Raw genomic sequence first — 14472 nt, forward strand, 5'->3', positions numbered from 1 at the left:
AAAGAGTGTTCCTGAACTGATCACTAAACATGGATTAACAACTTCAGAAAATTACAAATTCCCAGGTCCTACTCCACACCTGCCGCATCAGTTTCTGGAGACGCAGACCAAGACTGAGACTAAGCTTCCAAGGGATTCTTAGATTCGAGTGTGAGAACCACTACTGTAGATACATATGGGGAAATACTATTTTAGCACAGAACACAGTAAATACATGTTCGTAGCTGAAAAGAAAACGGTTTCCGATTACTGTAAAGATGGTAACTGGAGAATAATTTAGGTCAACTAAAATTAGGTCAAAGGATGCATCTCAAAAGTAGTCTGTCAAAACACAATGGTTTCCCACTATAAACTTTGGAGAGCCATTATTTAAAATTTTAGGAAGTGCTTTTTGTTGGATGGACGTAAGAAAACAATGGTTTACAACTAACTACAGTACCTGGTATGGAACAAGGGGTTCAGCTTTTTGCCATTTGGAAGTCAGCTTGATAACTCAAATAAAAATGGTATTAATGGAGATTGGCTACTCAGAATTTGGCACAGAAGATTTCAGTGACACTTTGGGGAGAAGAGGATTAAAGCACGCAGGAACAATTTTTCCAGACGGTCTGTCCCGAACTAATACAGTCCTCTACCCCGGGGTTGATGGTTGCATACACTCTCCTCTCAATTGCTGGAAAGGCACCATGATAGGAGAGGGATGAGCAGAGGGACCTCCGACTTCGAGATCACAGAATAAGCAAGTGTCTCTCAAAACCCAAGCAGTAACGAGGAGAACGAGAGACAGGAACACAAACTTCGTCTTCAGCAAAACACGAGCCGACTGTAACCCTGGATCACAAAACTCGTCTACGACGATGTCGAGAGGGGGAGGCAGAGGTCTTAGCAAAGGGAGGAAGAGCCTAACGGGCTGACGGGAAAGGGCTCGATGTAATAACGGCCATCTGCCCCGCCAGGAAACCTGGAAGTCATCAGAAAAATGGAAATACGGGGGCACCTGGTGGCTAAGTCGGTTCAGCATCAGACTCTTGGTTTTGGTTCAGGTCATGATCTCAAAGTTGTGGGACTGAGCCTAGCGTTGGGCTCTGTGCTGAGCGCGGAGCCTGCGTGGGACTCTCTCTCTCTCTCTCTCTCTCTCTCTCCTCTCAAAAAACCAAAACCAAAAACAAAAAAAAGAAGAAAAAGAAAATTTCTATTTCGCCTCTGCTCACCAACCCCACCCCTACACAAGAGCTCAAATTGCAAACAGAAGTTTCCCAGCCAAAACAGCACATGTAAACAGAAGGATCAAAAAACCACTATTTTTTAAAAGCCTCTTTGTAATAAGCACTGAATAAGCATTTAACATCTCAAGATTGTTAAGTTTAAGGAATTAGGATTTTCGGCACATCTCACACTTAAAGCATAGATGTGCTATACACTTATCAAAATCCTAGAGATACACATTTGGTTCATCTAAGTTATGGAAAATTTCTACCGTAAAATCTGAAGGACAAAACCAGTCCTCACTGACCTGGCTCCAGCTATAGACGAAGTGGTCACACAGGGCCAGATGTGGTTGCAAACGAAGGTTCTTTCAGACCTGTGACACTCAGTGGAAAAGCCATGGCAGTTGGGGAGGGGTGGGGGAGGACTCTGGAGAGAAAGAAACCCCCGGCTTCGCTCTCTGTGCCTCAACTATTTTGAGGGTGAGGGGTAGTGAACTCAAGAACATGGCCAACAGGACCCTCCTATACGAATACGAGAGACCAAACAGGCCCTTTTTGACCAAGAGGGCTATTTTTCATAGAGAACTGAGCATTTCATAAGATTTTCCCTGGTTTCCTCCTTTTTTCATAAAATAGGTAACACATGCAACATGTACACAAATGCCTGACTTCACAAAACAAAGCTACAATATATCGACTGTGCCTCCATTATTCCAAGATGCTCACATTTTGCACAGAGTAAGAACATCTATGGTTAATGTGGACTCTTTTCCTATTTTTTCCTAAACTTCTAAGACCCACTACAATGCGATGAAGGTTTCCACCAAAAAGATGGAAAGCCATTCAGAGCAGATATTCTGATTAGGCAAATGAACATGACGCAATGGGAGAGGAGCCGGGATCTCTCGTGGCCGCCCACAAGGGGCTGACAGCTGACAGCGGGCGGAGGGACGGGGCTCCGGGGCAGTTCCCTTTTGCTGCCTGCACTCTCTGTACCTTGCGCGTCGCTAAATACGTTTCCATCTCTTCTCTTTGAGCTGTGCAGGAAGCTGGAGCTAGCAAATGACAGGCGACAGACAAGACACCTTTCCGGCAGTCCAAAACGTTCCACCTCTTCCCACCTAAGTCCGGCTCCTTTCCTTCCCTCTGCTAAAAAAAACCCCAACAGTTACTCACTCGTGTAACACACAAGAGTTCTGGTTAGGGTGACATATGTCGGTCTTCCTAAAGGAATTCCTGTGTAGTTTCTGTTTTCTCTTAAGGGTATCATAAACTTGAAACCAAATGACCACAGGCAGCCAGAGAACACTGCTCTCTCGCCGCTGATGAACACAGGGGACCATGCCGCTTTCTCGGGGTGGAGGGAAAATAGTTAACGGCTTCTAGTCCCATCTGTCCACTGAATTAACACCGTAAAGGATTTGGTCTTGAGAAATAAGCTTTTTGTACAATTTTACATTCAAGAATTTCATCACCTGTTAACCTCGGTGGTCACGCTGAGGTATTAAACGCTGTACGGAAAAGGGGTCTGTTTCCTCGCGGAGACGCTGAAGAACAAACCCAGGGTGGCGAGGACAAACCAGCAACCCCGGTGCTGTTCTCCTCTGAAATATCTCACTCTTGATTTTCAGAAGACATTAAGACAGCATCATAAAAGACAACATTAAAATTGTTATCTACGTGAGACTCATCTGGTGAAGGCAGTTACGCAAGAGGTGCGGGGAACCACTTCCTCCAAAGAGATGTTTAATTATTCTGAGAAAACGTCCAAATTAGGAGAACAAAATCCGGCTTGGAGTCCAGTCACACGCGAACCAGCAACACACACCCAGGCTCCTCAGAGACCCCGTGGCGGGACGCTGTCCCTTGCCCCGCAGAGCCTCTCCAGTGCCACGTGCGCCCTTCCCTCGGTCTCTGTTGAAAACCCCGATCACCGAACAGGCTGCTATACACACTTTATCAACTGAGAAGACAATCCCCAAGAGTTCTTACTTTGGAAGTATTTGGTGTGATGACTTTCTCTTCCCTCTACTTGCCAGATGGGGTCACGCGTACGGAGACCTGATCTTCTAAAGAAAAACCTAGAACGTGTGATGCAGCAACGGAACGGCACGGTTTCCTGGAAAAACACGTACCTCTGAGAGGGGTGCCGGCCAGGGGCAGACGTGTGGGGCCACCTCAAATTTCTGCACTGCTTCCAAGGGTGTGACCCCGTATTTTATGGACCCAGAAAGTTGGTATTTCTTTTTTGTTTTTTAAATTTTTTTCTTTAATCTTTATTTTTGAGAGAGAGACAGCGTGTGAGCAGGGGAGGTGCAGAGAGAGAGAGGGAGACACAGAATCCCAAGCAGGCTCCAGGCTCCGAGCTGTCAGCACAGAGCCCGACGCGGGGCTCAGACTCACGAGCTGTGAGATCATGACCTGAGCCGAAGCTGGACTCTTAACCAACCGACTGAGCCACCCAGGCGCCCCGAAGTTGGTATTTCTGAAACACTCCACAAGTTTACAAGGGCAAATCAAAAATACGCAAAAACTGGGATGCCAAAGGCAGCGCGGCTCCTGGAACCGGCTCTCGAAATCCCCGCACCTGGAATTGGACTTCTTGTGATCAAAGCTTCGGCCTCACAGCTCTGACTGGGACTCAGATCAGGGTCTCCCGACAGCTGTCACCCCAGACCTTTCGCTGGAGCTGTGTCCTACCTGGGGACCAGACACCAAGATCCTGGGGTGAAAAAACGGGGGGGGGGGGCGGGGAACGAAGACAAGCCAGTGGCTACGTCAGCAGAACAGGACGGATTATGAAAGGAAGGGCGAGGGTCAGTGACAAACGTTTCACCTGTGCGGTCCCCTCTAACGTTCACAACGTCCCTCACAAGGAGGAACTCTCTTCTCCTCCGCTCCAGCGACGAGGAAACAGCCTTAGTGACCTGACGGAAGCTGCCGGGCAAACGGCCAGAAGTGGCAAAGCACACGTCCCAAGCCGGAGTCTGCGAAACCCAAGCACCGAGCCGTGTGGACAGCCCAAGAGAGCACGTACAGATTCTGACAGATGAGCCGTGGTCGCCGGTCCATTCAAGAGGCCTCTCCTAAGCAGCAAGCATGTGCCAGCTACTGATGGGACGGACGGACGGACGGGGACACACACACACACACACACACACACACACACACAGTCCGGATTCCAGTCCCTGCTTTACCACTACATAGCTATGCCACCTGAGTAAGGTTCCAGCTTACACGAATGACTCAGAAGAAAATATGCATACATTTCTACACACACATACAGTCTGGAAAAGAAACAAAAGAATATTGATAAGCAAATAGGACGAAGCATAACAACTGAGAATCTGAGAAAAAAAGGAGTAGGAGTTCCTTGTACTATTCATGCAATTTCTATGCTAAGTTTAAAATTAAATCAAAATAAAAAGTTACAGAAAAACTCACAATGGTGGCGAAACAAAATCACATGACCTGCTTGGTAACATTAGCTGCTCAGGTTTAGAAACAGGGTATGTGAACGGTAGTCCGAGATTAGAAACTAAGAAAGTGATCAAAGAGGGGTCTGCCGGGGCACCGGGTGGCTCAGTTGGTTAAGCCTCCGACTTCGGCTCAGGTCCTGATCTCACAGTTCAGTTCGTGAGTTCGAGCCCCACGTCGGGCTCCGCGCTGACAGCTTGGAGCCTGGAGCCTGCTTCGGATCCTGTGTCTCCCTCTCTCTGCCCTTCCCCTGCTTGCATTCTCCCTCCCTCTCTCCCTCTCTCTCAAAAAATAAACATTAAAAATTTTTTAAATAAATGAAATAAATAAACAAAGAGGGGCGGGCAGCGAGAGAAAGAACAAGAGTGTTAAGTCTGGGGCTGACCAAGCTGAAGACCCAGTGGTGGGGAGAGGAGGGCGGGAGGGGTGGGGCTGCAGCCACAAGACCCCGCCCCCAGATAGAGACCTCATCAGCTGTTTAAGAGATGCAAAGTCACCCCACAAGGCGCAGCCACTCCTCCCTCGGAACCGGAAGAGCCACCCGCACAAAGAGGAGCACACCAAGTGCTGGTGACAGGGAAGACAAAACGAATCCTCACGCGCACTGCTGCTGGGACTGTAAAAATTGTCGTTTCTTACAAAGTTAAACTTGCAGTTCTCTTATGACCTGCAATTCCCCTTCCAGGTTTCTGCCCAAGAGAAACAAAAATGTCTGCCATCCAAAAACTTGTACATAAATGTTCACAGCGGCAAGACGAGCCAAAAACTCATCATCGATCCAAATGTCCACGTTGGATCGTTGGCAACGATCCACATGTCCACGAACCAGGACACAGATAAATAAATACAACGTGGTCGGTATCTACACAATGAAAACTAACCAGCAATAAAAAAGGACAAGCCAAGAGCATTCAATGGGGGAAAGGGCAGTCTTTTCAAAAAAGGTGGTGGGAAAGCTGGATATCCACAAGCAAAGGAATGAAGTTTGACACTTACACCATGTACAAAAATTAACTGAAATGAATCAAACACCTAAATGTATAAACTATAAAACTCATACAAGAAAACACAGAGCAAAAGATTGGACACTGGATGTGGCGATGATTTCTTGGATTTGACACCGAAAACAAAGGTAACAACAGATAATCTGAGTATCATCAAAGTTAAAAACTTTTGTCCAAAGGACACGATCAACAGAGTAAAAATAAAAAGGCACCCCACAGAATGGGACAAAATATGTACAAATGTGATTACTGGATAAGGGATAAATACCCAGAATATATAAGGAACTCCTAAAAGAACTTGAATAGACACCTCCCCAAAGATGACATACTCATCTAGGCCAATGAGCACGTGGAAAGATGCCCAGCATCACTGATCATTAGGAAACGCAAATCAAAACCACACCGAGATACCACTTCGCGCCGTCTGGATGGCTATTTTCAAAAAGAGAAAAGTTTTGGGGCGCCTGGGTGGCGCAGTCGGTTAAGCGTCCGACTTCAGCCAGGTCACGATCTCGCGGTCCGTGAGTTCGAGCCCCGCGTCGGGCTCTGGGCTGATGGCTCGGAGCCTGGAGCCTGTTTCCGATTCTGTGTCTTCCTCTCTCTCTGCCCCTCGCCCGTTCATGCTCTGTCTCTCTCTGTCCCAAAAATAAATAAACGTTGAAAAAAAAATTAAAAAAAAAAAAAGAGAAAAGTTTTGGTGAGGATGTGGAGAAATCAGAACCCTTGTGCACCGCTGGTGGGAATGTAAAAAGGTACAGCCTCTGTCAAAGAGTGTGGCGGTTCCTTAGCAAGTTAAATCCAGAATTACTACATGACCCAGCCATCCCGCTTCTAGCATAGAAACAAAAGATGTGAAAGCAAAACCTGGAAATTATTTGATCACCAACGTTTACGGCAGCATCGCAGAAACAACCCAAATGTCTGCGGACAGACATGGTGAGACAAAGTGTGATCTATACACTCACCGTGAAATATTATTCTGTCCTTAAGAGCAGTGAAATTTTCGTATGTGCCACAAGATGAATGAACCTTGCAGACTGCATGCTAAGTGAAATAAGCCAGATACAAAGAGGACAAATTCTGTATGATTCCGCTTACACAAAGGACTTCAGGGTGCCTGGTTGGCTCAGTTGGTGGAGCATCCAACTCTTAATCTTGGAATCGTGAGTTCAAGCCCCACATTGGGCACCGAGAAGAAAGAGAGAGAGAGAGAGAGAGAGAGAGAGAAGAAAAGAAAGAACTTCAAACAAATTCTCAGAGACACAAAGAAAATAGCAGTTTTGGGGAGCAGACGGTGAGCCGCTGTTAAATGGGCACAGAGTTTCAAGATGGAATGGAAAAAGTTCTGGAGACGCACAACAGTGATGGCTGCATACCAGCATGCATTCATTCACTTACAAGTGATTTAATGCATACATTTTATGCGTATTTTACCACAATAAAAAATAAGAAAAGAAAAAAGGACCAAGCTAATGGCAGATGTCACAACATAGGTGTACCTCAAAAACGTGCCAGTGACAGCAGTCGAACTCAAAAGTCCACATTAAAATATGGGATTCCACGTACACGTTGGGAAAGAGCAAATCTACGGAAACAGAGAGCAGGTATACTGGTTACCCAGGATCGGGATTGGGAACAGGACCCGTTTACAGACAGGCTTGAGGGATCTTTCTGGAGTCACAGACATGTTCTAAGTGGAGTGTGGTAGTAATCACACAACTGTGTGCATTTATCTAAAATTTCTGAATTGAACACTTATTAAATGGGTGAATTTTATGGCACGTAAATTATACCTCAATAAATAAAAATTTTATTTACCAAATTAGAACTTAAAAAAACGCACACACCTTCTGGCGTGGGTGCAGATAAACTAGATTTTATACAAACTAGCTCAGCTTTCTGGCGAGACTATAAAGCAGTGCAGCTTTTCTCCAGAGCAACAGGTTAAAAATGCTTCCAGTCTGACCCAAAATTCCACTTCTTTGGATTCATCCTAGGGACATAATCAGGCAGCACTGTTTCTAACAGGAAAAGTACTAATGGCAACGGGAAAAGAATAGGGGGATGGCTCAAAAACCACGGTGCTTCATTTAACAGGGCACAGGACAGCCGTGAACCGTGATGCCGTCACTAGACTTCTGCACGCAGGTTACCGCCCGGGCTGTCTCCTTTCACATTACACCTCTAGCAACCGACACGCTACCTAAGCACGCAGCAGACGTTCGTGTTTCATGTGACTGAAGATTACAAGGAAAGATTTCACAATATGAAATTGTGATTCCTCAAAAAATTAAAAAAACATTTGCACGTGCACAGGAAAAAAAAGCCTAGAAAGCTATAAAAGCAAAATATCAACCTTCATCTCTAGGTAGCGAGATTAGGAGAGAAAAATTTTTTAGCCTATCCGTTTTCTAAATTTTTACCAATTAACATGTATTACATTGCTCAAGTGGAAAACAACTTCAGAGGTGGAGCCGTCTCAGGCAATAAGGTGTAAGGCTTGGTCTACGCTGTGGGTTGCTAAAAGTTTATGGAGACAAGTCAAGAGTGTTTTAAAATTTTTATTTATTTATTCAACAAAAATTAAGCACTTCCTATGTGCCAGCCACTGTTTGGGGCCCCGAGATATAGGAATAAATAAAACAAACCCAAATCCCCGCATTCACAGAAGTGGAAAGTCACCTGGATGCTTGAACGAGACCAAGTAGAGCTGAACCCCGGCGCCAGGACCCCCCGTAAACACGAGGGTGATGCCCGCAAGACGACGGACCCGCAAGCTCACCGGGTTTTTGCCTGGAAGAGTAACAATCCGCCAACAGCAAAGGGAGCGAGTGAACACAGACCTCGCGCCCCTTTGAGCTGCTCGGCGTGGAGGACAGCGCCAGCAGCCACCAACTGCGAGAACCGGTGGCCTCTGGGGAGAGCCGATCTGCAGCGAGGGCAGGCAAGAACAAAACACTCGTGAGGAGTTAAAGATCCTGTCCCCCAGAAGAGAGCCGTGGGGCACGGGGCGGAGGACACGGCACTTCGCATGGGAGTAAGACGGCATGGCAGGAACTGACTGACCTCAAAGTTCTTCACCAAGCTTAGGCGGTCTGTAGCTGAGGAGGTATTCTGAAGGTCAACGATGCAAGAGGAACCGTGACGTGGTCCTCAGGTGCTGGGCCAGTATGTCTCATTTATCTCTGTGTCCCCAGAGTCTAAAAGAGAGCCACGTCTGTGGGCCAATACAATCAAAAACCCTCAATGATTTGCAGAGAGCACCCTTCAACTTCAAAACTCAACGCAGCTCAGTAACTTGTTCCAAAAAAGTACCTTTGCCTGACTTCGAAATTTCTTTCAAGGGAACTTTATCGTCGGCTTTGCCAACATGGCTTTTTAACTAACACCTTAGTGATTTCTGACCTCTCTTTCAAACGCAAACCAGTCATGTCCTTACTGTTTCACACGCAACCTTCTATGCAATCACACCTGGTTTAAGCCCGCGTCCTTCCCACTTCTCTGCCAGTTATGCCTCGATCACCATGGCAAGTCTCACTTAATCTCTTGTCTTCTGCCAGTAGCTACGCGTGTGCCATTCTCACTTCTGCTGCCCATGTTACTAACCAGTGAACCTGAACTCTGGGTACCTTAAATGACGGAGACCTGAACAGACTTTATTAAAGAGGGGCAAACCGCAGTGGATTCTTACTAGCTGTGTAACCTTGAACCCCTTGCTGCCACCACTTTACTGCCGAAGTAAACGCTAACGCGAAGGCACATGATCAGACCACTCTCCAGATCGATAATCCAATGGCTCTCCATCACCAACAGAACAGGCTCTGCTGGCCTCTTTCGCATCCATTTCTGCTTCATGGGGGTCTTGAAGCTCTCAGCTTCTCTGCTGTTAATTATCATCTTGCACACGCTTTGCTCTCCAGCTACAAGGCCTACCCTATCCCATCCCTTTCACGCACTCTGGTTAACTTTTAGTATCTTCTTAACCTTAGTACAAGCACTTTTTCCCATGTAAAGTCTGTCATTCTCTGCTCCTATTAAAACCTGATGCCTTTTCTCTTCATATCACTAAACGTTTTAATCCTTTGTGTGTGTTTCCCCAAGATATCATAAGTTCCTGGCATAGCACCCAGTAGGCGCTAAAGAAATTTGGGGGATACTGATCAAATATTTGTCAATGTGGATACCACCACCAACAGCTCACAGGGCTAGAAATTTACAAATGACTAACTATGTAAAGAAGAAAACACAGTGCTCAGGACACCACCATTTTTATCTGCACCATATCCACATCAGAAGTTTTTGTAAAGGAAGATTAAGGAAAGTAGAGTGACTCATTAATAAGTTTGTACAAAAAAATTCTGATTTTTAGCTCACAGGAAACCAAAGAACCAGAAGACGTGAACTCCACAGAAGGCAGGGAGAAGGCATGGTCCCGTTCTTACAAAGACCCTTGAGAGCTGGGACCCGACCAACGCCACCATCTGACACTCACTGGGACAGGAAGGAGCACTCCCTTTCACCTCTCCCAGGCAGTCATCTGAAAATGACCCTGAGGTCACAAACCCAAGGCTCACAAAGATTAGTAAAAAGTGACTCAGATTTCAAAACCATCCTGGCAAGTCTCCCCACCTCGACTATCTTTTCCTCTCCAAGTAGATCTGAATGGCGAGATCACGCGCTGGTGTCAGACTTCCCAATTTGAACATAGGCTCTGCCACTTAATCAGCTGTTTGACTTTTTAAGTGGCCTGCACTCTTTACACCTCTGTATCATCATCTGTGAAACGGACAATAACAACACTCAGTTCATGATTCTGTTGTGAAGACTTGAAAAGTTCCTGTGGGAAGGGAAACTTCCTTAAGCTGATAAAGAATCTCTATGAAAATCGTACAGGTAACATCACACTTGATGTGATCCCACAAAGACCAGAAACAAGGCAAGTGTGTCCCCTCTCGCCACTCCTTTTCAACATGGTACTGAAGGTGCTAGCTAATGCAATAAGACAAGAGAAGGAAATAGAAGGTATGCAGATTACAAAGGAGGAAATAAAATTGCCTTTGTTCACAGATAACGTGATTGCCTTTGCAGAAAATCTGAATCAACAACAAAAAACTTCTGAAACTAGTAAGTGATTAAGCAAAGTTGCAAGAGTAAGGTTAATATAAAAAGCCAATTGCTTTCCTATACACCACCAAAGCAGAATTTGAAATTAAAAATATAATACCATTTACATTAGCATCCAAAAAATGGCATACTTGGATAGGATAAGACAAAATATGTATAAAATCTATGGGAGAGAAACTGCAAAACTCTGATAACAAAATCAAAGAACTAAATAAATGGAGAGATAGTCCATGTTCGTGGGCAGGAAGACTCAGTATTGTCCAGAGGTCAGTTCTTCCGAAATCGATCTATAGATGCAATGAAATCCCAACCAAAATCCCAGCTAGTTATTCTGTGGCTATCAACAAACTGATTCTCAAGTTTATATACGGAGGCAAAAGACTTATAACAGCCAATACAGGGGCGCCTGAGTGGCTCAGTCAGTTGAGCCTTGACTCTTGACTCTGGCTCAGGTCATGATCATACGGTTCATCGGATCTAGCCCTGTGTCGGGCTCTGAGCTGACGGCGCAAAGCCTGCCTGGGATTCTCTCTCTCCCCCCGTCTGACCCTCCCCCACTTGTGCACACTCTCTAACTTTTTTTAATGTTTATTTATTTTTGAAAGAGAGAGGGAGACCCAGAATCCAAAGCAGATTCCAAGCTCCAAGCTGTCAGCACGGAGCTGGATGCAGGCCGCAAACTCACGAACCATAAGATCATGACCTGAGCCGAAGTCGGACCCTCAACCAACGGAGCCACCCAGGCGCCCCTCTCTCTGAATAAATAAATAAAATAAAGTCATTAAAAAAAAATAGCCAATACAATGCTGAAGGAGAACAGAGTTGAAGGGCTGATACTGCTCAACTTCAAGATTTAGTATGAAGTTACAGTAATCAAGACATGTCGTATCAGTCAAAGAACAAATAAATAGATCACTAGGAACAGAACAGAGAACCCAGCAAAGGTGCATATAAATGTAGGCAACTGATCTTTTAACAAAGGAGCGAAGGCCATATGATGAAGCAAAGACGGTCTTTTCCACAGATGATCCTGGGATAACTAGACTTCCCCATGCAAAAAAATGAATCTAGACACACACTTTGCAACCCTTCCATGAAACAAATACAGAACGCACCACAGATCTACACATAAAACCCAAAACTATAAAACTCCTAGAAGATAACAAAGGAGAAAATCAAGTTGACCTTGGGAATGGCAATTACTTTTTAGATGCAACACTAAGGCCATGATCCTTGGAAGAGAGAATTGGTAAGATGGACATCATTAAAATTAAAAACTCCTACTCCGAGAAAGACAATGTCCAGAGAATGAGTAGACAAGCCACAGACTGTAAGAAAATATTTACAAAAGACACATCTGATAAAGAACTGATTCAAATTATACAAAACTTGGGGCACCTGGGTGGCTCAGTCAGTTGAGCGTCTGACTTTGGCTCAGGTCATGATCTCGCGGTCTGTGAGTTCGAGCCCTGCGTCAGGGTCTGTGCTGACAGCTCAGAGCCTGGAGCCTGTTTCAGATTCTGTGTCTCCCTCTCTCTCTGCCCCTCCCCTGCTCATGCTCTGTCTCTCTCTCTCTCTCTCTCTCTCTCTGTCAAAAATAAATAAGCATTTAAAAAAAATTTTCTAAAAATTATACAAAACTCTAAAAAGTGGGCCAAAGACCTTAAGAGACAGCTCACCAAAGACACGGCAAGAAAGCGTATAAAAAGACATTTCACGTCATACATCAGGGAAATGCAAATACAATGAGACAGCCCTACACACCCATGAGAATGGCAAAAATCTGGAACACCGACAACACAAAATGCCGGCAAGGATGTGGAGCAACCGCAACTCTCAACCCTCACTGATGGCAATGCAAAACGACACAGCCGCTTTGGAAGATAGTACGGTGGTTTCTTACAATACTAACTACTTACTTTACAATCCAGCAACCACAGTCTTTGTATTTAACCAAAGGTGAACATGGGAGTTTTACGGCAGCTTTATTCCAGCTGTTAAAACTCTGAAGCAACTAAGATGTAGGTAAATGGGTTAATAAACTGCGGTCCATCCACACGATGGAATATTACTCAGGGCTAAAAAGAAATGAGCTATCAAGCCATGCAAAGACGTGGGGTAGACCGAAATGCCTATGACTAAGTGAAAAAAAACAATCTGAAAATACTACATACTGTGTGATTTCAACTATATGACATCTTAAAAAAGGCAAATCTGTGGAGATCATAAAAAGATCAGTGGTTGTCAGGGGCTGAGGAGGAGAGGGTATGGATGAACAGAAGGACTACAGAAGATATTTAAGGCAGTGAAATACTCTATATACTAACATACACACATCTCATCATGTTTGCCCAAACCTGCAGAATGTACACTACCAAGACTGAAGCCTGATGGGCTTTGGGTGGTTATGACGCATCAATGTAGATTCATCAATTGCTTAAATTTTTTTTTAATGTTTATTTAGTTTTGAGGGAGACAGAGACAGAATGTGAGGGGGTTAGGGGCAGAGAGAGGGAGACACAGAATCCCAAACGGGCTCCAGGCTCTGAGCTGTCAGCACAGAGCCCGACGTGGGGCTCGAACTCACAAGGTGTGAGATCACGACCTAAGCCAAAGGCAGACGCTCAACCAACTGAACCACCCAGGCGCCCCTGGATTCATCAACTGTAACAAATGTACCACTCTGGGGAGATACTGGTAGGGTGGGGGGGGGGGGGGACGCAGAGGACATGCCTATGTGAGGACACAGCAGGTATATAAGAAGTTTCTGTACCTTAATTTGGCTGGGAACTGAAAATTCCTCTAAAAACATTAAATCTTCGGGGCGCCTGGGTGGCTCAGTCAGTTAAGCATCTGACTCTTGATATCGGCTCAGGTCATGATCTCGCGGTTCGTGAGATGGCAGCCCAAGTCAGGCTCTGCGCTGACAGCGTGGAGCCTGCTTGGGATTCTCTCTCTCCTCCTTTCTCCACCCCTGCCCCTCCCCTGCTCTCTTTCTCTCAAAATAAACAAACAAACATTAAAAAAATTACCTCTTTAAAAGAAAAAGCTGATGTGTCTGATAACCTGTTGGAAAGGAGATGTGATTTTTCCGACCCCCCCCCCCCCCGACACTGCTGTCACCACTTCTCTGCGCAGAAGCCTCCACTACCTCACCGCGGCTCAGCTGCACCAACCCCACAACCAGAGTGCTGTCCACACCTCTGCACTACCCCAAGAACCCAGGAAGGTGGAGCTCACTGGACAAGCAGGAAATTATACCCGCTGGACCAGGAAACCTTTGGTGGAAGTCGTCTAAGAGTCTCTGTTCCTCTCTGCTTTACCAGTTCAGCGTTGTTCCTTTTCAGATTAGAGAAGAAAGCTCTTGCTCTACATTCAAAATAAAATAAGTAAATAAACGAACAAATAAATAAATAAAAAGGTGGGGGAGGGGGCTCAGTCGGTTAAGCACTGGACTCTTGGTTTAGGTTCGGGCTGTGATCTCACTGTTCCTTAGTTCGAGCCCCACATCCGACTCTGCACTGACAGCCTGCTTGGTATTCTCTCTCTCCCTCTCTCTGTCCCTCTCAGACACTAGCCTCAGTATACACAGCTTGGCAAGAATTTGCTTAGTGAAGCTATTATTTTAGGCAATTAAATAATCTGTCAAGAATAATTTT

General features: G+C 45.5%; 1 protein-coding gene across 2 annotated transcripts in view; it reads right to left on the reverse strand.

Moving 5' to 3' along the window:
• ZFAND6 (zinc finger AN1-type containing 6) overlaps positions 1-14472 on the reverse strand; it is a 68180-nt gene that overhangs the window by 37547 nt on the left and 16161 nt on the right. The window contains exons 1-4 of one of the 2 annotated variants that reach the window (XM_047086506.1): positions 8372-8749; positions 7189-7274; positions 3201-3327; positions 1417-2357 (exon numbers count right to left, since the gene is read on the reverse strand). The exons of the other annotated variant lie outside the window; for it this stretch is intronic. Coding sequence (XP_046942462.1) covers positions 1999-2357; positions 3201-3327; positions 7189-7274; positions 8372-8738 — 939 coding nt within the window. The 5' untranslated portion in view covers positions 8739-8749 and the 3' untranslated portion in view covers positions 1417-1998. Of the gene's footprint in view, positions 1-1416; positions 2358-3200; positions 3328-7188; positions 7275-8371; positions 8750-14472 lie in introns of those variants that run through there. 2 annotated transcript variants of the gene reach the window in all.

The sequence above is a fragment of the Lynx rufus genome, unplaced genomic scaffold (assembly GCF_022079265.1).
Source record: "Lynx rufus isolate CCGP_SWC_20201006 ecotype Redwood Valley unplaced genomic scaffold, mLynRuf1.p SCAF_21, whole genome shotgun sequence".
NCBI classification, from domain to species: Eukaryota; Metazoa; Chordata; class Mammalia; order Carnivora; family Felidae; genus Lynx; species Lynx rufus.